Source organism: Filicampus tigris, chromosome 16, assembly GCF_054856515.1.
Source record: "Filicampus tigris isolate MCC_2025a chromosome 16, RoL_Ftig_1.0, whole genome shotgun sequence".
NCBI lineage: Eukaryota > Metazoa > Chordata > Actinopteri > Syngnathiformes > Syngnathidae > Filicampus > Filicampus tigris.
The window spans coordinates 1,853,109-1,876,823 of record NC_141232.1 but is presented as its reverse complement, the minus strand read 5'-3'; the positions used below and the strand labels follow the sequence as shown (position 1 = coordinate 1,876,823).

At 48.1% G+C, this 23,715-nt stretch overlaps 2 protein-coding genes across 5 annotated transcripts; one reads left to right on the top strand and one right to left on the bottom strand.

Annotated features, from left to right (window-relative positions):
- Positions 1-70: 70 nt before the first annotated feature.
- slc5a11 (solute carrier family 5 member 11) lies at positions 71-7,158 on the top strand. 2 transcript variants are annotated; one of them, XM_086056462.1, is made up of 16 exons: positions 71-238; positions 606-749; positions 1,124-1,195; positions 1,549-1,653; positions 1,743-1,802; positions 1,876-1,980; positions 2,063-2,168; positions 2,746-2,826; positions 2,909-3,114; positions 3,457-3,592; positions 4,161-4,268; positions 4,346-4,496; positions 4,683-4,851; positions 5,211-5,426; positions 5,914-6,046; positions 6,112-7,158. In XM_086056462.1, exons 2-16 carry the CDS (start codon positions 606-608, stop codon positions 6,339-6,341), a joined length of 2,022 nt encoding a protein of 673 aa, XP_085912588.1. In that variant the 5' UTR covers positions 71-238; the 3' UTR covers positions 6,342-7,158. The 2 variants fall into 2 exon arrangements, with proteins under 2 accessions (XP_085912588.1, XP_085912589.1); XM_086056463.1 differs by lacking the exons at positions 71-238; positions 606-749; positions 1,124-1,195 and having other exon boundaries at positions 1,548-1,667.
- A 375-nt stretch (positions 7,159-7,533) lies between these two features.
- On the bottom strand, positions 7,534-23,133 carry arhgap17b (Rho GTPase activating protein 17b). Of its 3 annotated transcripts, XM_086055295.1 has the most exons (21): positions 22,678-23,133; positions 19,802-19,841; positions 15,675-15,779; positions 14,982-15,058; positions 14,721-14,832; positions 14,556-14,632; positions 14,114-14,216; positions 13,966-14,034; positions 13,802-13,883; positions 13,584-13,711; positions 13,172-13,283; positions 13,012-13,093; positions 12,860-12,940; positions 12,677-12,790; positions 12,504-12,595; positions 12,193-12,328; positions 11,300-11,557; positions 10,751-10,872; positions 9,728-10,129; positions 9,115-9,166; positions 7,534-8,329 (listed from the first exon to the last, which is right to left on the bottom strand). In XM_086055295.1, the coding sequence occupies exons 1-20, from the start codon at positions 22,728-22,730 to the stop codon at positions 9,159-9,161; spliced, it is 2,253 nt and encodes a 750-aa protein (XP_085911421.1). In that variant the 5' UTR covers positions 22,731-23,133; the 3' UTR covers positions 7,534-8,329; positions 9,115-9,158. The 3 variants fall into 3 exon arrangements, with proteins under 3 accessions (XP_085911421.1, XP_085911420.1, XP_085911422.1); XM_086055294.1 differs by lacking the exon at positions 9,115-9,166 and having other exon boundaries at positions 22,678-23,132; XM_086055296.1 differs by lacking the exons at positions 9,115-9,166; positions 11,300-11,557 and having other exon boundaries at positions 22,678-23,132.
- Positions 23,134-23,715: the final 582 nt, after the last annotated feature.

Below are 23,715 nucleotides of genomic sequence, written 5' to 3'. Positions count from 1 at the left end.
CATGCATAGCACTTGCAATGGGCGTTTGTACACTCGCTGTGTGTGTGTGTGTGTGTGCGCACGCGTGTTGTGCGTGTGAGAGGCAATAAATCTTTTACATTTTAACTAATGCTCAGCGCGCACGTGTTGCAAGTGGAGTTTGATCTCCTGCTGCGTGAAATGAGCTTCCTCGCGCTAATTCACTCATCCTCGGCCAATTCCTGGACATGCTTTGTTGTCTGTGGCAACCTGCAGAGAGGTGAGTTTTATTTACTTTTTTATTTACGATACAACACAAACTTAACACATGACATAGGTCAGCTGGTGATTCTTCTGTTTTGTTATTGTTGTCGTTGTTGTCATTTTCCCTGTTTGTGACAGTTACACCATACTTGCAAGTTTATGCACTGGCCGATTGAATTGACAGCACTTTAATGCAAATAAACGGGTTGATTGACTCATTGTATTTTTTAAATCGACATGCAAGTGGTGCTCCTTGCATGTACAAGTACCTGCTTCTAGTGTAATATTACTACTAGTGGCTTGTTCTAACACGTTTTTCTTCAATGAATGATGGGAGTACATCACATTTTAACCACAATTGTTAATATCGCGATTCTTTCCAGATGACCTTGGATCTTACAGTAACCCAAAAAGGGAGCACCATGTCTACCACGCCGTCTCCTGGCGGAGGAAGTACTGCCTTTGTAGCCGTGGACATCGTGGTACTGGTGCTCTACTTTGTCTTGGTTCTGGCTGTGGGCTTTTGGGTAAGTTGAAGATTGGGATACGTGTCATCACATGAGATCCACGACACGTGCTGTATTGAAAAGGTCACACAGACCTACAACCAAAATTCTAATATTTGTTCCATGAAATTGCATTCATTTAATCCTCAGCAATCTATTTATTTATTTTTGTCCAATCAAGTTTCAGCCTTTGTGATTCTAATGGGCCCTTGAGCATAAGTAGTGCTGGCCCATGTAATGCATGGGAGAATGCAGCATTCTACATGTCGAATTGTTTATCTTGAGTATGTTGGTTCTGGATACTTTTTTGAAGCCGAAAAAAGTTCCAGGAACTTCCTCAAATTCATTTTACTGCTCCATGTTTCTCTTTTTGTGTTCTGTCATGTGTGTACTAGTCAATGTGGAGGACCAAGCGCAGCACAGTGGACGGCTACTTCCTGGCAGGAAAGAACATGACCTGGTGGCCGGTGAGCCTAAACGCGTTAACACGTAACCAGACTGACTCTGAACACTTTCATATTCATCTGTAAATATTTGAATATGGCTTCACTGAGCCAGACACAGTCGATGATTCAGTTTTCACCCAACTTGACACTCTCATGCATTGACACCCATTTCACTCACCAGCCTAAGCCCCGCCTTTAAAAAGCCATACACTCTCAAAGTCACAGATACTACAGTAGAACATGAAGAGAGTGACCCCAAGTGGGGAAAAAAAACCCTGCACCGCACATGGATGTTATTAATAATGCGAAAATACTCTATTCTAAAAAATATTCAATAAAGTTATTGCAGGTTTTAAGGTACGTTCTACTTGCAGGTCGGGGCCTCGCTGTTTTCCAGTAACATCGGCAGTGGACACCTAATCGGGCTGGCCGGATCCGGAGCAGCCTCGGGGATCGGGGCGATCGCCTACGAGTGGAATGTACGATACGCCAAGTCAGTTGCCAGTGAGAAACGCGCGACCCGTCAGAGACTCGGCGTGCTCAAGCCGTCCATGTTGCTCTGTGACAGGGAATCTTCATGGTGCTGCTGCTCGCGTGGATCTTCCTGCCCATTTATCTGGCCTCCGGGGTATGATGAGTCCATACCGACATCAATTTTCTTGTATCATTTTGTAACGCTTTTTCCGGTCATTTCCTTCCAGGTGACGACCATGCCAGAATATTTACAGCGGCGATATGGCGGGAGAAGAACGCACCTGTTTATTGCCATCTTGTGCTTGTTTATTTACATCTTCACCAAGATATCGGTCAGATTTTTACCCTTGCTGTACCTTGATTTAACATGCCCAAACGAGTATTATAATCACTGTCTTTCGTGTGTGATGTCAGGTGGACATGTATGCTGGTGCATTGTTTATAAAGTTGGCTTTGCAGTGGGACATCTACCTAGCTATAGTGCTCCTGCTATCTGTCACTGCTCTCTACACTGTAGCAGGTGAGCCGCCTACTCTCACCTCGCGCCAATAATCGGATAAGAATTGATTTTACAATAAGAAACCATAATGCGCACGTAAGGTGCTTGTGTTATTTTAGTCCACTTGGGGTCGCCATTCTCACGTTCTACTGTAGTAACTATGGCTTTGAGTGTCTATGGCTTTAAAAGGCTGGCTTGGTGAGTGACGTGAGCGTCGGTCAGGTTTTTCTCCCAAATTGTTTTTGCTATCTATTATAATGAACTCATTCTATATTATATGACAGTATCATATTTTTATAGTGTAATGAAATATGAACATTTGAGGATTGTGCAATACATGTACAACAGGGTAAAAAAAGAAAGAAGCCACATGTTATTGATACTAGTGAAACATGTTATTGTAAAAGTAATTCCCCCCCTTTTTTCCCCCGTGAGAAAACACTCAAATGAGGTATTAATTGCACTGAGGCGACGGCAATTAATCAAGGCCAGCGGCCATTGGTGTTAGTACTCCATTCATAATTCTATGCCCAACAAGGCTTCCTTGTGTCTTTTGATGGTTGTTTACGAGTGAAATGGGTGTTGTCTTGTTCTTCAGGTGGTTTGGCTGCAGTCATCTACACCGACGCTGCTCAAACGGTTATCATGCTGGGGGGAGCACTCGTCCTCATGGGCTTTAGTAAGCGCACCCTCAAACCATGACGCAGCCGCCCATGTCATGACCTCTTTTTATGTTGGCTTTACTTTTGCGCTCCGTGAAGGTTTCGCAAAGGTGGGAGGCTGGACTGCTCTGATGGAGGGCTACCTTGACGCCATCCCATCGGTCCGCATACCCAACACGACGTGCGGTATCCCCCGAGAAGACTCCTTCCACATATTCAGGGACCCGGTGGACTCTGACCTCCCGTGGCCCGGCGTCATCATCGGCATGTCCCTTCCTTCCATGTGGTATTGGTGCTCTGATCAGGTAAGGTTTGCCATATTGCTTTAAAATAGAAGAATAATGTTGGCATTCCTCAAGGGTCACTTCTAGAAACCTTACTTGGTCTATAATTGCTCCTTGTTGTGCACTGTGTTTGTGACCACAAGTGTTTTGTAATAAATAGTACAACATGAGGCATCCCACAAGGATCGCTTCTTGGGACCGTTGGCCTTGAATGACCTCTATTGTCTTGTGTGAAAAATACATTGCTAAGAAATTAACCATCTCAAACAAACGTTGACATTTACACCACTAAAAATCAATGTACGCAAATCGGTACCTAAAATGTGCACCACTGAGGTCGGTCCTTGTGTGGTTGTGATTCAGGTGATCGTGCAGCGCTCACTGGCTGCTAAAACGCTGACCCATGCAAAAGGCGGCTCCCTGCTGGCTGCTTACCTCAAGGTTTTGCCTTTCTTTGCCATCATGTTGCCCGGCATGATCAGCAGGATGCTTTACACAGGTGGGAAATGCACCGATTCGATAGTCAAGTCTTCAAAGGAACAACGTACTGACATTTTGCTAACAGTAGCTTACCATGTTAGTTTGTCCTTAGCTCCGGACGCTGCAGTATTGCGCGCCACTTTGATGTGGCTTGTGGTTTGTTTTCCTGCTGCACTCGGTCTCCTGTAGGCTATTTCAACGATAGCCAACTTATTGCATTTGTCTAATTTCCATGCATTGCTGTTAACTCAACATTTATTAAGGGGCACTTGTGTTACTCATTTACAGAGCACTTTGAAACAACCATTTCTGCCTACTAAGTGAATTGTCATTGGCTCTTCCTTATAAAGTTAGTGTGTGCGGCTTTAAAAGGCGGGGTCCGGACCGGTGAGTGACGTGGGCGTCAGCGGATGAGTGTAGTTGGCTGTTGTTGGCCTCCGTTAGCAACTGGTTCTACCTTCTTTCTTTTTTTTTTTTTTTTAAGTCAAATGATCCGATTCAGTCGACTAATTATTCCGGTCCAAGAAAATGCCGATCGTTTTGACTCCTATTTGGATCTGAGTGATGTCCTTGAAAAATGTACGCAGATGATGTAGCGTGTGCCGATCCAGAGTTGTGTAAGCAGATCTGTGACAACCCAGTAGGCTGTACGGACACCGCTTATGCCAGACTGGTCATGGAGCTTCTCCCTGCAGGTGATTTCCACTCTAAACACTCGCCTTCCCTTTCTCCCCCTCAATATTCCTAAAAATGTCTTTTGTGCCTCTTTCAGGCCTCCGGGGTCTGATGATGGCTGTGATGATTGCCGCGCTCATCTCCTCTCTCACATCCGTCTTTAACAGCGCTAGCACCATTTTCACCATGGACCTGTGGCAGACGTTCCGCTCCGGGGCATCCGAGTGGGAGCTCATGATCGTAGGGAGGTGCCTTCATCGTTTTATTCTTTCGTGTCTACCACACAGTCACACAGAAACTCTGTGGGACTGTGCCGACACTTTTTCAAATGACATAGTTGGAGAATTGCATGTTTTACTCTGTAGGCTAACCAAAACGGCAGCGCCAAAAATATGCGAGACATCATTCTGATGTGCAAATGTTTTGTGCTGCAGGGTGTTTGTGCTCGTCCTGGTGGTGGCGTCCATTTTGTGGATTCCCGTCATTCAAGCCAGTCAAGGGGGGCAGCTGTTTATCTACATCCAGTCCATCAGCACCTACCTGCAGCCCCCCGTGTCCATCATCTTCCTCTTGGGCTGCTTCTGGACCAGGGCTAATGAGAAGGTCAAGCAGTGTGTGTTTACTATTAATGCAGCCGCGGCCATGTCGTGGTTAGAGAAACCATCAGCCAGCTTGCTGCCCCGGAAGGATGAATTTTGAAGACGATTCCAACGCTAGTAGAGTTGAAGTTACATGGCCCGGCACAAAAAAAAAGAATAAAGGTGTTGCGAGTTGAACGTTGGTTCTCAGAAAACTGGTCGCTTTTATTTACGTATATCATTCATTTCTATTCATTATTGTAAACAGTCGACAGTCAAATCTGGTGGAACTGGGTCACCGTTGGCAGCCATGTTTTCCGAGAACCACCGCGAATCCATTTTTCCTGGTTTGCTTAGTCCATTTGTCCCCCCCCCCACCGACAGGGTGCATTTTGGGGCGTGGCCGTGGGCCTGACGGTGGGCTGCATCCGCATGCTGCTGGACTTCATCTACCCGGCCCCGCTGTGCTTCGAGAAGGACGACAGGCCCGCCGTGGTCAGATCGGTGCATTACCTCTACTTCTCCATGCTGCTGTCCTTCATCACGCTCGTCGTGGTCGTGCTGGTCAGCCTGGCTACTGACGCGCCCAAAGCCGAGCAGGTCAAGACCGCCGACGCGCTGACAACGTGGCTGCGAACATAGACGAGCCACAGTAGATGTTAAAAAGCCTACACACCCTCTTTTCAAATGCCAGGTTAAATCATTTCAAACCTTTTTTTCACCATTAATGTGACCAATATACAGTACAACTCAATTGCCGTTTTTTTCTTGACCGGCAAAGTAAAAATAAACCCCTGAGATGTGGTTGAACAAGTGTACACACCCTCTGATAATTGGGGATGTGGCTGTGTTCCGAATGAGCCAATCACATTCATACTCATGTTAAATGGGAGTCAGTAGTGCACACACCTGCCACCTTTTGAAGCACCTTTAACTCCAAATAAAGTTTAGCTGTTCTCATAGGCTTTCCATCTTCACGTTATTCTCAGAATCAAGCGAAGGTTCCAAAAATAAAAACTATATTCAAATCTTAAATCCGATTTTTGTGGAGTTATTTGACCGTGGAATGTATTTTTCATGTTTTTAGATTGATCGACTGACTTGGTTCACAAGATTTGCCCCCGTAGAGGCCAAAGAGCAGACCTTGGAGGAGGTTACGGGTCACGAGATGGCTGAGATGGTGGCTACAGAAAAGGAAGGAGACAACGGCACAAGAAAAGGTAGTTTGGCGTCCGTTTCACATGGTTCCATCCAGTGCTTCTTTCTCATCTCGGCCACTTTGCAGATTCGTCGAGCTCGGGCTCCGGCGTGAGACGTCAGTCCCGGCTGGTGTCTGCTCTCTACTGGCTGTGCGGGATGGAGCGACGGAAAAAGGAGGTGGAGAAAAGTCCCGTGACGCCGGCGGCCCCCGACCTCAGTCAACTGAAAGAAAATGCACGTCTGAAGCAGGTGGTCAACGCCAACCTCATCGTTTGCCTCTCTGTGGCCGCGTTCATCATCGGCTACTGGGCTTGAGAGCCCGTCACTCGTTTCAGAGGACGTCTCACGGGGCCCCGCGAAGGTTGTGTACACTTTTTTTTTCCCCATTTCAACTTGAGCGGACGTGCGTTTCCATATTGCCGCGATGAATCTGAAAAATGGATAATTTTCAAAACTTTCATTTTGAGACAGATATGTGTTTGAAAAAATAAATACGTTTGCGCTTTGCGCTGCCCCTTTACTTGGGCAATGCCAGAGATTTGTCACAACAGGAAGAAAAAGTGACCACTTCAGTGCCAAAAACTCAGAAGTGACACATGTACTTGCACTCTGTAATTGAGTAGAAGTACAGATACTTGTGTAAAAACAAGACTCTGGGAAAAGTAGGACTGATGTACTAGACAGTAAGCTAGTTGGCATTGCCTCAGGCTTTTATGCTTAGTGTCTTCCCAGAGATTTGTTAACATTTTGAACTGAGTGCAGAAAACTGCTGAATTACATAACTTAATACACTTTACGCGTGTCCATTTTTTTTAGATGGAAATCTTGCTCAAAATGAAGTGATGAACTTTTGAGAGATTTAGTGTGAATTTTCCCTTGAGGGACATCACAAGTACAATTCAAAAAGAAAAACAAAAAAAGAACTCTCAAAACATTGTGCTTGAAGTTCAAAAACGTGTAGCGTTATTAAAACGTGTGCACGTGGTTCTGACTCGGGAGCCTTGTAGATAGTCATTTGAAGTGGTATTAATAATTGCACTTTCTTAGCACTAATCTGACTGCGCGTGTGTACTGTAGTAGACTGGTGCAGAAACGGTGCTTATTCATGTCTGCTCATCCACTAATGTTTGGTGTCAAATATCTTATTAAAATGTGATTAATTACAAATTGTCTAATAAGTAATTGCCACTCATTTGTTATCATGTGTAACATTTTTGTCCTGGACCGTTTTTGTCCTAATTGCAATGAATCCAGGCCACATTACAGCAGCATTAGTATCAGCTTTACAGATGCCACATCTTGATCATGTTGTATTTGTGCGTCTTCTGGTAATAATCCGTCATAGTAAAGGTAACAACGGCCAGGTTTGTTATTTCCTGTAGGATATCTCTTTAAAGTGCAGCATAACATTTATTGCAGTCGACCCCATGATTTACTGAGGCGCGGCGTGTGTGAAAGAAATGAGGAACTGAAATGAAATATATCAAACTTCACACATGAAACGGTAAACGTGGCACGATTGTAAAACTTTAATCATCACAAGTCATGATGCAACAACAGTGTCATGTTTCAGTATTTCCAGCAAAAAAGAAACACCGTGAAAAGAAATAGACAACTCACTCAAAAGAGCCCAAGAATGTGAAAGATTGTCAACAATATGAAAGCTTTTCAAATATTTGGTCAAAGCTTTGAAATTTTGGAGTGAAATTGGTCAATAACCGGCATTAGAAATACTTATATATTTAAATAAAAGAAATCACTTGACAAAATGACAAATACATCCTCAAAGCAATTTAGAATGTAGTAAATCAGTCTAAAAAAAATACAATTGCAAATGTCAAGGTACCCCCCCCCTCCCCCTTTTTGCTATAATACTACTACATAAATACTACACTAAACCAATATGTGCCACTGGAAGACAAGCTGTGCTGAATATTGCACTTTGGTCAACAACCACCACCACAGAACCACTTTTTGCCTTTTCTTTGGTCCTCGCAATTTCACTCACACTTTATAATCTGCCCGTGTGTTAAATAGATTCATAGGAAAGAAAAAAAATACTTTGGATCAAGCCTGCTGTCAGACTTGTAGCAGAACGTCATAAAAGCGTCACAAAGGAGCGGAGTGGCGTCTCCCCTTGGGCGAGTCGCGCTCTCGGATGCCCGTCCCGCTTCACAGTGAGGTGCTCTCTGCGTGTGCGTCGTGTGGCGGCGGCGGCAGGGAGGCGGGGGGCTCCGCTTGTGGGGTCGCCACCGCCTCCGGAATCCACGCTCGTCTGGCCCCCTTCAGGTCCAGGCCGCCGTCTACACATCACAGGGGCAAAGTTCAACGTCCGATACAAACGACCACCAATTCACATTACGCACTACCGTATACCTTGACACACACTTTTAGACACCAAGGACTCCATTACAATGGTGCCTTGAAATATGAGTAATCCCACGTCACATTTTTTCAAGATACAAGCCATCGTTTGGATTATTTTGCTGCTTCGACTTGTGAGCATAATTTGAGAATTGAGCACTGAATGGTGGCAGTGAATTCAAGTCAATTCACAAAACCTGCCGGTTTAGCACAATTGTCAACTGTTTGGTGAAAAAAAAAGGCTTCGAGCTCTCTATTACCACTCCCAGATTAGTGTCAAACTAAACATCAAACAAAGGGAAGGGAACACCTTACATATTTAAAGCAACCCCGAGTAACTTTGCCTTGCTTCTCCTGCCTTATCGGCTGGGACCTGTGATGTCCATTGGGGCGAAAAAAATGACGTTCTTTGGAGTCTTTGGTGTATATGTCAAGTGTGGCACATGATCTACACACAGCGCTACATAAAACAAACAAACAATTAACAGCACACCGTCAGGTTTTTTTCTTTTTGTTTGTTTCTTTTTCGTTTAGTCACACTCGAGGTTGATGTTAGTTTGTCTGGACAGCATTGATACATACACATCACAAAGTATGTATCTACTCTACCATGTGCTTAGTGACATACAGAGAAGTTGAACCACCCACCTCCCCGCACACGCACACACACACACACACACACACATGCAAGCAAACCAGGCGCGTCAGCCAGTTGGAGTCTTACCATCGCCTGCCTTGCAAAGCCCATCTTACAGGCAGGCCGCCACCTCAGACATCTGCAATGTTACACACACATCATGCTTCACGTCACCACAGTCGCATTGGGCGTGTCAGGTGAAACCCAAAAGCCAGACAGAAAAAAAAAAAAAAAAAAAAGGAAGCCAAAAATGACACTCAGACCGCAAGACATCCAAACCAGCATGTTGTTTTGTCACATCTATGAACCATTTTTCAAATACATTTTTGACTTCAATCGCAAGGCTTTATGGTCTTTAGTCTTTAGTTAATTCAACTCAATTTTGGGGAATGTAGCTGGGGCAAATCTGCAAACTCCACACAGGAAGACCAGAGCCGAGATTCAGACCCGGAACCTCACGACTGCGAGGCGGGGCGTGCTAACCACAATGCCACCCTCTGTGCATTAGTCTATATTATCATCCATCATCCGAACAGCTTACTGGCCCACAAGTACAACGGCCGTTTGGGAAAAATTCACACATTTTCCCCAAATGCCCGATGGCCGCCCCCGCCCACGGATATCGTAATGACGCTATCAAAAGCCCATTGGCAATTTAAGAGATCAAGTCCTAATTGCGCCAATAAGAGAGCTGGCTCACCTGTGATGATCTTGGACGAGGAGGCCAAGAGGCCGTTACAAGCGTCGCTGACAGCCGGTTGAGGCGGCGGCGGCATGTTCGGCCGAGGCCGCGGCTTGGGCGCCGGCCGGGAGGGGCGGGGGAGCGAGCCGTACTGGTAAGCGGGCAGCTGCGACTGGGAGCCGTCGTGGGGCGGAGTGTCGGGCGGCGTGGGCGTGCGGGGCGGCGACGGCTGGGGCTGCTCCCCCGGCGCTTGGGGCGGCTGCGGGGGCGGGTGGCTCGGAGCTTGGATGGGGCTTTCTTTGCCCGGGTGGCGCCTGGGGGTGATGGGCGGGTGGTGCGGGGACCCCGGGGATTGGCTGGCAGACTGAGAGGCGAAGGGACTGGCTTGTTTGGGTGGTGCCGGTGCCTGTTTCTTGGTGCCTGTGTTGACCAAACGAGGAAAGGCGACGCATTTAGAATACTGCATTTCTCATTTACTTGGCGGCGCGTGCAGCGGGGACGCGGCATTTATTTGACAGGAGGCCTTTATGGTTGACGTTCGCAGTTTGGTGATTTGTTCCATTGGTAGTGTCCGGGCTCCCTCTAGTGGTATGCGAAAGAATTGCAGTTATGTTGTATTTAACTTTTCAATTCAGTACATTTGCTTCTAAAGTCGTTTATTTTAAAACATTTTGATTGGCCTTTTAAGTGCAGCCCATTTGAATTGAGGTATTTTTTTCCCAGTAGTGTGCATGTTAGTGTTTGTTACAGTATTACATTTGCCTTTCAAATTCAGTTTGTATTTGAAAACAGAAACCAAGTCATGGCATAGCGCAGAGGCAACTACTTGAGGAAACGCGCTCCACTTATACCAACAAAGAGAAATCCAAATTGCCTGTCGGGAATTTTCACATTTTTACATCTTGGTACTAGCTTGACTTTTTTTGTCTGGCATTTTTTTTTTTTTTTTTTTTTCAACTTCACATGCCATTTTTTTCTGGGCTTGCAACCTGCTTGTCAAGCCCCCGTCGCATGTGGCAACAGCATGTAGCACCCTCTTACCTCTGCGGACCATGTGAGGGCTGGGCCCCCTGGATCCACTTTGGGACTGCGACGTTCCCGCCGTAAGATGGGCCGAACCATTCCTCTGTGGAGGCGGCGTGGATGTGAGCTCGCGGGCGGGGCTGGAGAAATAGAGCGGGTCCAAATCAGTTTCCGTGCCGACACTGACGTTCGCCGTACCGCTCATGTGTTACGCCGGCGCGAGGGCATGCACACAAAAAAACAAGCTCGCAGCTTACAAAATAAACGGACACAAAATCAGACGATGCAAGACTTGTAAATGGACGTCATGCCAGTCGTAGATTGCCGACCAACCAAGCAGGCTTAATGAAAGCAGAGCAGGGTGAGATTAAACAGTGAACGGGCAGGGAGGACGTCGGCATCACCTGGAAACAAAGCGTCACGGGATTGAACTTGGCGGACATTTTGAATTTGGTGGCTTCCGACAGACACACGAGAGGCGCGGCAGATCCGGGTGGCGTGGATTGCTTGAGGGCAGGCGGCTTTGCGGGGAGCGTTTGCGGCTACGTCGGCTAGCTGGCTCCTTACCTGCTCTCCTCTGCGCCGAGCTGGGAGACCGAGTGAGCTTGCGCGGCGGCTAGCCGACCCCCAGCGCCCGCAGCGCCAGCCGGGCCCGGCTGCTCGGCCTCCGGGGTGGCGGCTTGGGGCTGGGGCTCGAAGCGGGCGGGACCCCCGCCTTCCTGGGGGGCCACTAGGGCTTGGAAGGTGGGCGAGCTTAGCTGCGGCTGCTTTCTAATAGTGCTGCCGGCTCTACGTGGGTTGGGCTCCGGATGTTTGTTAACAGTGCTACGGAAGTGAGGGTGGGGGAGAGAGGAAGGGGTTGGGGCAAACCACACACACACACACACACACACAAATGGTAAGAAAAAGCCCAGGAGAGCAAAAGAGGAACAGAGAGCGGAGGGCGGGCAGAGACGAGCCCTCCGAAAGCAGAACCCGATGTGAAGTTGGAGCCACGCGAGCGGCTTAAAGTGGGAACCGACGTGGCCGCACAGGACAGATGCCGGGAAGCCAACACACAACCAGCAACCTGCAGTCCGGCCTAAGCTTTAATTGCAAGTTAACACAAGAGTACACAAATGAATTCAGACCACATGTTGCGACATTAACAAAGGCCAAAGGCGCTACATGTTTTGTCCCAGGCGAGAACACAAAGGAATATTCTCAGACAGTACAAAAACTTTCCCTTTGACTGTCCCAATGACTGCATCGACGGGAGCTACTTTGGACTAGAGAGCACAGGCTGAAAGTTTGGACAGGGCTGCTGCCGGGTGGGCCTTTCAGCCACCGTGATGGACTCGTCGGCCACTACGTAGTGGGCCGACACCGCCGGGCCCCGCGAGTCCTGCCCGCTCGGTGTCTTGGGGCGGGACGGGAGGGGGAGCGGCAGGCTGAGGCTGAGGTTGGCGCGAGACAGGTACCTGTCTTTGCGGGGAAGCTGCGTGTCGCCGCCGTCTTGCCCCACCAGGCTGCCGGGCCGCTTCCTCTCCAGCTCGCCGTCCGACGCGGTCGGGTGGGTGGGCATGGCGAACATGCCCGACACGTTGAAGTCCACCTCTGGACAGAAGGGAGAAGGCGGGGAAGCAATTGGGTTACGTTCGGAACCCCGCTGACGGTTTCCAGTACGGGACGTTGACGTCGTCTCGCTGTGTCGGCTACTTGATGTAAGTTAGGGCTGAACAACTTTGAAAAGGAATCGTTTTCTTTTTTTTAGCCACTACTGAAGCGTCACCTTCGGGAAAGAACCAATCGGCGTGCTGGATGATGGGCTCGACGATGGCGACCACGTGGACCGACGTCGCCGCGGCCATTTCTGCCAGTGTCCTGAAAATCCAGAGAGGAGGCCAAAGGTCAGCGGCAGCGTGAAAAGAAACCGACGTGAGCGTGCGCTAAAAGTCCCCTCACCCCTCCGTCTTCGCCCACAGCAGGTTGGGCCCCAGCACGATGGCGATGTTGCTGGGGGACATTTTGTTGACGTCGCGGTCCTGAGCCAGCTTGGCCAGAAACTTCACCAGGTACCTGCCAATCATTCATTCAACGACGTCTGCACTAATGCGGCTTCAGCGGCAACGTTGGCCGACACCTTACCTGAAGTTGGCCTTGTGAGTCTTTGGCAAACGGTCACACGTCACCCACAAAGCCTGAAGCCGCTTGTCCGGGTCAGGCACACTGTAACGCACACAGCAAATGAGGCGAATCGCATCCCGGACACGCCGTTTCAGGGGCGGGCGCCGTCTTACTTGGACGCCTGCGTCCACTCGTCATACAGGCCAAAAGTCATGAGAGGTTCAGGAAGTTCCCTGAGGTACGACTTGAGGGCTCCTGTGTGCAAACGAGAAGGGACAAGAAAAAGCAGGTCAGGGTTTTGCCAGGCCCCCCAAGACACACAAAAGTTGTTACCGGCGACGGCGTGCGGGTCCGAGTAGAACTCTTCGAGCTGGGAAGTGGAACAGTCCAGAGCGGCTTTCAACTTTTTTAGTTTTGAAGCTCCCGCTGCGATTCTGAACAGACCCTACAGCGTCAACCCAGAGTGAAGGTGCTACAGTTAGTCCAAAGTATTTTCGATTCGCAAAGTGTGCTACGCAAAAGAATCGTTTGGCCAAGTGCAGTTCGCTTGTATTTCACTTTTGACTTCAACACGGCGAGCATTTCATCTTTCACAATTGTGACCTTTTGAAACATTTTCAGATACTACTAACATGGTCACTGGAATAACGACCACCGTGCATTTCTAGTTTTTAACAAAGACGGCGAGGACAACTTGAACTGATTTTTTTTAAATTGCCCAGCTGTGCCTTTGCCTGGGGCGTACCTCTTCTTTCATCCCCGTCTCCAGCAGCATCATGACGCAGGCCTCGATGGGCAGAGCGATGTCACGGTTGCTCCGCTTCAGGTGCTCCTCCAGGGCCGTGCCGAACGCCGGCTTCTCCATCCACGAGTCTGGGAAGAAAAAGAAAAAAAAAAAAGGTACCAACTTTGACCTTTCTGTGTTCATGTCCTCTTCTTGTAACGAATTGCCTCGCTGCTCACCTTGCTGTAATTGTATATTCGGAATCGCTTCCTCCAGAGCTGCCAGAGACCTTCTGTGGTAGTCCGCCTGCGCCTTTAATAACTGTCGTCCACGGACGAGCATTGACGCGGGTCACTTTATCGCTCGTCCCAAAGCCAGCGAATCTCGCCGTCGCTGTACCCACCATGAGATAATAGCGAGCGTAGTCTCCTTCTTTGGACGCAAAGTTGTACATGTCTGCCGATAACTGGTCCTGCGGGGGAAAACGTCCACATACGTTCTGGATCATTTCGATTTTATGTCCAGAATTTTCAGCGCAGTGGAAAACCTACTTTACATATTTCGACTTTGTTGAGAGCCTCGTCCATCTCGTCCTTGAGGGAGTCCACCTTAGTTGCCATGGCCTGGTTGCTGGACTTGGTTGCTTGGTACCACCTGCGCCACAATCAATTCTTACACCCGGAAAAATGTCTTCCACGGACCAGATGATGACGACGACGACTTTTCAAATGTACTCGATCATCGCCCGTGAGCAGGTCATGAGCGTTTTTACAATCGATTATTCAGGTGATCGCCCCAACTTAGTTCAACCTTTGTTCAGGTGGAAAATGACCACTGCGAAGCTTTGTGGCAAGAGATTATCGTCAAATTATTTGAATAATCGTTGCAGCCCTAGTTCACCTCTTCGGCCAAACAGAATCATTGAGTTCCGTCCACTGTCGCCGTTTGGGCTTAGCCGACCACATTTTGCGAGAAAAAAAGCGGACACACAACCTTGTCTTGGCCGAGTCATAGTCCAGGACCAGTTTGGCGAGTTGCTTCCTCTGTTTGAGAATGTTGGGTATCTCAACCTGTGAGACGCCAAGTTTCAACCATGAGCGCAAAATCGAATCGAGAACAGCCGCCCCCCCCCCCCCCCCATCAGAGCAGGTTTCGTACCTCGGCCAGCGTGTTGAGAGGATCCAGAATGTCTCTCTCGATCTGCACTTCATGCTGCATCAGTTCACTGGCCAACCTGCTCTCGGCCTCGCCGCACACGTCCATCATCTTGCTGTTCGCACACACCAGAGAGAGGAAAGACATGCGGCTCGTGCTCAAAACACACAAACGCGTTCCCGATTGGTCCGTTTGCAATTTGGCAGCGTGACAAGCCGTCAGTCGGGTCGAGGCAAACTTTGAGTTGTCGTTTTCATCTCTCACCCGATCAGACTCTCGTCGCCCAGCTGAGAGCCGCCCTCTTGCATGGCCTGAGACAGTGCAGTCAAGGGCAGCTTTTTCTACAGCCGCAAAAAAGATTTCAAGGAGAGGTCAACCCCAGAATTTTCTTTCACCAATATGTTCTAAGCAGCCCCTTGAGTCTAACTGATGTTATCCATCTCAGGGGGCGGCCATTTTGTCACTTCCTGTCGACTGAAAATGACATCACGGTTGCTCAGGTAATGACCAATCACGGCTCAGCTTCAGAAAGCAGGTGTGCTGTCGTTACCTGAGCCCTGGTGATGTCATTTTCAGTTGACAGAAGTGACAAAATGGCCGCCCACAGTGATGGATAAAAACGGATGGATTAACTCTTATTCCACAAACTCAATCTTTATCAGAATGCCTTGCTTCAACTAGTGGGCCTGCTCGGAACACATTCTTGAAAAAAAACCGTTTGGCTTCACTTCCGCTTTAATTGAATTACAGCAGCAATAAATTCCCAATGTTGAGTGTGTGGAAGCAGCGCATATTTTGCACTCCATCTTTGCGGTAGTCATTGCGCAAGGGCAATTTTCCACAGTGATGATGACAACGGGCACTGTACATATGTTACATTCTCCGCTGACATACAGCGCCCCTCCCCCTCCCGGTTGTTCTCGCAAAAGGGCGGCCGTCGGGTGTTGCGGGACTCACGTGTCTCTTCTCGGTGTCGGTGCCCAGCTGACCCTGCAGACAGGACACCAGCCTCTTGTGCGTGTTGTGCGACATGAAGCGCACCAGCTCCATGCGCCTCTCGATCTGAGCGTCAACATCACACAACGTTCACGTTAACACACACAGACACACGCACGCACGCTTTGTTTCAATGTCACGATTACACAAACGGGGGGGGGGGGGGGGGGGGGGGAGAGCGCCCAATCCAAACACAGATGCTTCTCCGACGCTCATCCATCTGTCACGTTTCCATCATGCTTACTGAAAGGGCGCCGACGGCGTTTGTCAAGCTAGAGTTGCCGTCGCTTCCCTCGTGTGGTGATGGAGCGGGCAAATACACGGGAAGGGACTTTCACATGTCATTCTTGGCCGCTTGCAAGTTATGCTTTCATTCAAACTAGGCAGCACTGTGCAAAAGCCAGATGCCGATTTAGCCGGACCGCATCCGACTAGTTCTCCGTCAATTTATTACAAAAGAAAAATGTAAAAAGTGCCGAGTGTTTAGCGTAAAATCCCTTTGGACTCTATTCTGTCTCATATTGTAGCTCACGGAAATAAGATACATTTAGGCGCAATGCAGGGAAGTGTACCTTTGAACCATTCCCAAGGTAATAACGTCTATACAAACAACATTATACAGTTATGTAAGGTTGCAAGAGCTTTCCTCTTTAAAACCAGAAAACAAATGGTGGCCATATAAATGCCGACTTGACATTCATCTCTTTTTACAAAGTACATAATTGTCATTTGGAGAAAGAGCTGACAAGACTCGGAGCGCACATTCAGTCAGCGCAGCTTTAGTGGGGCCAATTGTCCCTTTGCGTAAAAATGTGCATTTTGCCATAAGTGCTTTACTTAGGCCAGAGAAAATTATTTGGAGTTCGGCAGTTTTGAAAAGGAAGCTTTTTCAAGGTTTTTTTTTTTTTTTGGGTGGGGGAGTGGGGTGCCCAATTCCCCTGATAGCGGGCCCTCGTCCTTTGGATTTTGGTTTTGAACTTTGAAAAATCACATCTGAGAAAGATGGCATCACCTAAAAGCACACTTCCTCTTCCTGTCTCCAAATAAACAAGCAGGGCGCCTCATTAGCCGAGAGATTCCCATCTTTGACTCTCTCATCTTCCCATTTTGAGGGCTCACATTTTCACAGTCGTCTCCCCTCCTCCCCGCCGCCCGGCCGCAGATGAACTTCCCTGTCTGGATCCAATTGATTAGCTCATCATTTGGCCGATGCTCGGCTCAGATTTGCGCCGATCTTTTGACAGCTCGACTGGATCCAGACGCGCAACACTCGATGTCAGAAAACAACTGCGGTGGCCTGACGGCCCGGACGCATCGGCTGATCCAATCGTCTGGTGCTGACGCGTGCTTTTGGAGTAACCCAAGAGGCACGCTGGACAAGGTGCCTGCGGTTTTTGATTCAAACGCTTTAAGCAGATCTGGAGTGTGGGCGAAGGAAGCATCCCGTTGATGAAGCCCAGGCTCTCCCATCACTCAGTTTAAACTGCCAACATGCAGCATTCAGCAATCATTCGCGCTGCATGTTTGGCTTTTTCTTTGGCTTTTTTGTGTCCACTTTTCAAATGGAGCATCCTACTAAGGGTTTTATGAGACGGATGAATGACTTTTCTATTGCTTCGTGTAGGCCCCCCCCCCCCCAAAAAAAAATTGAAATCCAGGCAAACTAGGGATCAGACAACCTCCCGGAACAGCTTCTGTCAAACCTTAGAAGTTGACCTCTCCGGTGTATGTTCTGGGATGCACCAGGGCTCCTCCCTAGTCCCATCCTCACTCTCTCCTAACCTAAAGTAGCTTCTGCAAAGAGCCTCACTGTGGTGTTGTAAGAGAAGACAAACGAGCTCCAACTTGTCAGTTCTACTTGTACATGTTTGCAACGCACATTAGCATGGAAAGCATGTTGGAGGAATACACGTTCAACAAGCAGCTTTGCCCACAAATATGTTGCTCAGCTTTCAAAGCACGACCCAAGTTCTGGCTTTGTACGCCTTCGAAGCTACGGTCACTTGGAACTACAAATGGACATTCCTGCTTTTGTCTTGTTGTGTCTTCTTGACTATTGCAATTCTCGCTCCACTCGCCTCAACAAAACTTCTTTAGTCCATCTCCGACTAGGTCAGAATGCTGCCGCTTGTCTTCTGTCCGCGTGTCCCAAGTTCAGCCACTTGCGTCCAATTCTGTCGTCCTGGCATTGCTCATTTTAGGATTCCGTCTCAAACTTTCAGTCACTTGGAGAGTCGTCAGTGGCTCGGCTGCTACTTTGTGGATCTGCTGTCGTTTTATTGTCCTGTTATGTCACTTTGGTCTGCTGACCGCCTTCCGCTGTCTCGCGCGCAAGATTAATAAACGCCAAAGTGCCTTGCAGTCTGCTGCCCCCAAATTGTGGAATGCGCTTCCTCTTTTACTCCACAAGTAGTTCAAAACGTAGTCGTTGAAGCAGTACGACTTGATTGTTTTTTCAGTTCTTGTTTCGTGTATAACGTTTGCGACACAATTACACGGATCCTTCGTTTCAAGTGCTCAGGTTTCACCCAATCTGTTTGTATTTCCCATAACTTGTACTGAATGTGGCCTGGCGTGGGCAATTTAACGATTAACAGAACCTAGCCGCAATCCCTCCGGGCTCAGCGCTGAAGTAGGTGAGCTGTCCAAAGGTTTACAAGATGGCCGTGACCAACTTCCTTTTCATCCTCAACAGCGGCGCGACGACCTCGGAGCAGCCACCGCGCAAAATGGGTTAGCATTTAACACAACACAAGAGAGCCTTGAAAAAATAATAATCCCTTGTAAAATCGCAATGGCAATAATGGTTGCTATTGAGATAATTATTCTGAAATCATTGTGATTTACTAAGTGTTGAACGTATTGCATCAGTTCCAACAAGCCATCACCTTGTGTGTCCGCAGGCCTTCGGCTCATAAATGAAACACCAAGGCCGCGACTCTCCCACCGAAGCAAGACGTGTCCAAACAGGATCAACGACTCAGCCGGCGCAAAGCACGGTGTGGGGGCAGGTGAGGGGGTGGGGGGGAGACAATAACATGCGCCAAGAAAATCAAAGTGTCAAATTTCACGTCGGAGGCCACTGAGGAGGTGGTGCAGGAGCATGCTGCTGCAATGGAAAAATGAGGAAGGAAAAACAAAACAGCGGAGAGGAACGTTTGACCGCTGGTGTGCGGATGGCGCCGCAACGTGAAGGAAGCGCAGCCGAAATGCTGAGTGATGAAGCAGCAATTCCGAGCCTCAATGCGCCGCTCACATTCCTCAACTGGCGGAATGTCCGACGCATGCACAAAGCTCCTGACGCTCAGCAGCCCTGTTTGCGTCGCGACCGCCATCTGAGCAAAGTTGACCGCCGGGCCTTCGGCTTGGCATCATCTTTCACCCTTTCACCTTCTCCTCCTCCTCGGGAAGGACGTCAGCCTTACGTTTCCACGCTGGCCAACATTTCAAGAACGCAGAACGTTGCCCCCCCATTTTGGCTTCAGCGGGAAACCGCGACGTCTCCTCCCCCCGTGCGGTCGTCAAGCAAGCCCGAATGAAAAGACTCGGTCGGGCCTGATGTTGTCATTCCAAGAGTTTTGCTTCAAACTTGGCCCGAGTGACGATGACGACTTTAGCAGGCGCAGCTTGTCAGGGAAAACGACTTCCACAGTTTGACTTTTCAAGAAAAAGGACTTCCACTGTACGACGGCATTTCTTGCGCAAAGCCAGCGATGGAGCTCGGGGACATTCAATCTCCACAAAGGGGATGACGACTTTGTGGAATATGAATGAAGCGACAAAATCCAACATTTTGATCAGGCAGACTCACCAAATGGTTTGAAATGGGAAAATCAAAGTTTGTAGTCACCAAATTTTCTCCACCAAAACAAAACGGTCCTTCCCTGGCAGCCTTCTAAACGGTCACGGAAACTATTGACTTTCATATCCAAGAACCGGACCAAGAAAGCACAGCCTCGGTCGGGAGCTCAACTTGTGATGACAACACCAAATAGTTTTTTGACATCTCAAATAGTGCAGCGGGCAATTGTTTGTGTGTGTGATCAAGATAAACGACGCTAAAAGTTCACCTGGCCCAAGTTATTTACCTGGAGGAGGTCATCACTCAGCACTTCCGTTTTCTCGGCCCTGCGGAGAGAAAATGTGCGCTTGTGGTTAAAACGTCAACAACAGCAGAACAGGATACACGTGACGACCGCATTTGACGCAAGTGCTTGATTTTAAAGCCGTCCGTCTTTTGTTTCAGTAAAAACGAGACTTGGCCTTCTGCGATGTCGAGTCGCCCCGTCGTCTGCGCACATTCGCGCTCAACGACACAAGACTGGATGCAAACAAGCTGAGCCTTCCAAATGTGGCTCAACCTGTCTTTTGTGTACACGGCACAAGACGCTCGCTAACACTTGACCGGGATCATAATCAACTCGGTGTGTTGACTGCGCAAAGCTCAGCAGAAAGGCCTTTCTGTGAAGGAGCCGTCAAATTCCTCCGGCGTGTCCCTCCCGACGCTCGCTTCCTGTTGTGCCGCCGCCTTTGTTATGGCAACGGAAGGTGAGCCGGCCGGCCGGCCGGCGTTGTCAGGGGGCTCGTTCGAGTCTGGAACGCTCCCTTCGTCACGATGACGTCGTGCCAAAGCGTCTCTGGGGAAGCTTCAAAATTGAATCGGCTGGCTGCCGTGACACAATTGGTGACTAACGCGCTTTCGACGTCACCTGAGGCAAACGTTGATCTCGATCACCGACCAAAGAACGACGTTTGCTAATCCACGTACCGCAGAGTCACAATGAACATGTTCTCTCTCCTTAGCAAAGTTGAGAATTAGCTTTGAAAAGCAGCACGTTCCAATAATTCTCTTGTATTTGATTTCACATGTAAGTTATCATGTAAAAATCCTTCACAAGTCTCTCTTTCCTTTTTTTTTACTGTAGAGATGTGGGCAGTAGAATGCTACCAGCAACCACCGTCTAAAATTCTAGATTCAAAACTGTCGTTTTCTTGGCCTAGTTGTTCTTTGAGCTAACTGCCTCGTGTCATTTAAAAGTGATAAAAGATTTTTTTTTTTTTAATGCTAAACCAAATGCTTTGACCATACTAATTCGTTACACTTCATGGATGGCCCTCAAATTGTGTAATATGACTCCCCCCTCCCCCCCGACACGCCTACTCATTTAGGAGCCCCCGTTAGCATGCATGAACCCGACAAAGGGAAATAATTGGAGTCTGATGGTTAATGACTGCATCAAGCATTTTTTCACATCACGTATTGTGCATTGTACAGTACATATTGGATCGTAAACAGGACAACAGCTTCGCCATGACCCCGACACGCAGCCGTTGGTTTAGAGTGCACACAAGCCCCCGACGAGCCCCCAAAGCAGAAAACTTGAAGCGCATTTGTGTCATGTACGCTTGAGCGTTGTTGCCTTGCGTGAGGACAACTTGTAAACTTTTGTTTCCATTCAAGCCTATGAAACCCTTTAAATTTTACAGCTAGCCCCCGCTTTCATCCCCCGCCCCCTTCCCGGCTGCCTTCCACTGTTACTGGCAGTCAACGTCCCCAAAATTGCTTACTCCGCACAATCCCTCAACTGACCCTGCCTGAAAAGCACATCACAGGGGAGGGACGCAAATCCCCCAAAGAGTTCCACACGCGCCACTTTGAGTGTACTGGAGGTTAAAGCCTCAGTGGGCGTGTCTCCGTGCAAGCATGTGTGGGATCCCAAGCCAGACACACACGGAAGCCCACAAAATACAAGTGACATCCGAATGACCGCTGACCTGAACCCCATCGAACACCTTTGGGGGAGGTTCTTCTCCCGGAGTCAATCATATCACCACCATTTTAGCATCTGGCTTGCAGGTTGTTTAAGAGTTGATTTCAAGATGTACTTTTGAAGCATTTCCAGCTATGTCGTCCAATTGAAACCCCCGACTTGCCACCATCTTTGTTCTTGTTGCTCCAATGCCTCGCCTAAAACTGGCTTTTAAGCGATGTCGTCTTGGCAGACCTTTATTTTTTTTCTGTTGTGTAAAGCTGGGCTCAAACCGTACAATGTTCGCGGTCTCAGGCGAGAAGCTGAAAGTCAGAAGGACGTTTTCAAGTTTTACTGCAGTCACAGCGCGCTGCCGTCATCAACCATCGTTTGGTGCAAGGTGAGCACTGCAAAAATGAAAACCGGTAACTACCAAAAGCGTAATAGGTGGAAAAAATTGTATTGCAGTAAAAAAAAAAAAAATAATAATAATAATACAGTTGTATTCTTGTAAATAGTGGGCCTGCAAAAATCACAATCTTTGTTGGTAGGTCAGTAGGTGAATTGTTTTGGTGGCTGGGTTTTCTAGGAACTTATCGGGGGTTGGGTGGGTCGGTGAATAGTTTTGGTGTGAGGGGGCGGGGGATTCTAGGAATTTATTTAAAGGGGGAGGTAGGAAGGTCTATAAAAACCTCAGTAGTACCTTTTCTCGTTTTTTTTTTTCTCGGAGCTGGCTATGGAGGCTTAAATGGCCGCTTAGGTTGGCAGGTCGAGTTTGCCTTTCAGTAGGATAGTTCACTGGACGTGTGAGGGGATTGCTTCAGTATAATAACACTGTAAACTGCAACCACAATCATAAACGCATTGAGCGCCTTTACACGAGCGTTATTATCTGTGTAAAGCGGTTATGTTGTGAAAATGCCTCCTGTACTGGCTCACATTACGTTTTGCCGTTATTCGTTTTAATGTGAAGTCATCAACCCATTCAAGTACTTTGTTTTTAGAATGACTCACAAATGCGTTCGTTTAGGCGAAGTGACTGACTCACTGGCGTCCTGTCCTTCCCACCTCGCCCACGTTTGAAAATTACAAAATGACGTACAAAGTGTCCAAAGTTGCATTTGTATATCAAAGCAAGGCGTGTTGTTTTCTGCCGTTAAAGGCCACCGTGGAAAATGCAGCCCGTTGCAAGCTGTTGGAAGTCCGACACTCACCTCCCGACCGTCTGGTTGGCCAGTTGCCTCATTCGGTTAAATTGTTTCTTCATCTTGCTCGCCTTCTTGCTTCTACTTGAAAAGGAGGTGGAAAAAAAATGGGGGGGGGGTGTCAACGGCACCTCCGCGGAACTCTCACAACGGCTCCGAAAAAAGTTGGGCTAGGTCGGAGCCATTGTGCCTCAAAAAAAAAAAACACACCAAAAAAAAAAAAAAAGCGAACTCCACACTGGCACTCAAATCTTCCTCGAAGCTTCCGTATCGGCTTGAGACTCCAAAGCAAGAAAGTGCGAACAGAAAGTGGCGCAACTTGTGTCCCGAGCAGCTGCCAACATGCCAGCGAGCACAAGCACGGACGAAAAAGTGCTCGCAGCTTCGCTTCGCCTCGGCTCGGCGGCTTGCTCAGGACCGAGCACAAGAAGGAAGTGACTCGACTTTCCGACTGTCGCACACGCACACGCACACGCACACGTGATACCGACGCGCGGGGGAGACACTTGATTAGGTACACCTCGTCACAGTCAAAGAATTGTTTGGAAACATTCCATTTCTGGTCTTTACAAACGTGTTCGCGGGCGCACTTTTGACGGACACTGGTAGAGGGGCGTTCACTTAACTTTCTGTCAACTATTATTGGCGTTGGAGTTTGTTTGCTCGTTGCTTGAAAGTCATCTGCTGTGTCTGCAGCAATATGCCATTTATTTACATGATTTAGCTCCAGATGAGGCCAAAGATAGCATTCAAATAAATGCTTATTAAAACGCAAAAGTCTATATGTATTTTTTTGTTTTACCGTGCAAATCTACAAAGTGAGATGAGAGGTTTCATTTAAAAAGAAAATGTGTAAATAATAAATTATAACATTTATTTCTGTTTATCGCACTAGTCATAGCCGTTGTCAGAGATGGTTGAAAAAATGTCACATTTGACAAACTGTCAGATAAGCACGTCATTTAACAATATAAAATAACACAGGTCAACAAAATTTCTATTTTTTTTTTTAAATCAGAGATGCAAGTAAACTTTTCTAGATGATTT

Coding starts and splice junctions, on each gene's coding strand:
- arhgap17b (XM_086055294.1), bottom strand. CDS start 22,730: ATGAAGAAACAATTTAACCGAATGAGGCAACTGGCCAACCAGACGGTC. Junction 14,633..14,720: donor CTCTCAACACGCTGGCCGAG/GTACGAAACCTG, acceptor GGCGTCTCACAG/GTTGAGATACCCAACATTCT. Junction 14,035..14,113: donor ACAAAGTCGAAATATGTAAA/GTAGGTTTTCCA, acceptor TTTCCCCCGCAG/GACCAGTTATCGGCAGACAT.
- slc5a11 (XM_086056462.1), top strand. CDS start 606: ATGACCTTGGATCTTACAGTAACCCAAAAAGGGAGCACCATGTCTACC. Junction 4,497..4,682: donor GAGCTCATGATCGTAGGGAG/GTGCCTTCATCG, acceptor TTTGTGCTGCAG/GGTGTTTGTGCTCGTCCTGG. Junction 4,852..5,210: donor GGACCAGGGCTAATGAGAAG/GTCAAGCAGTGT, acceptor CCCCACCGACAG/GGTGCATTTTGGGGCGTGGC.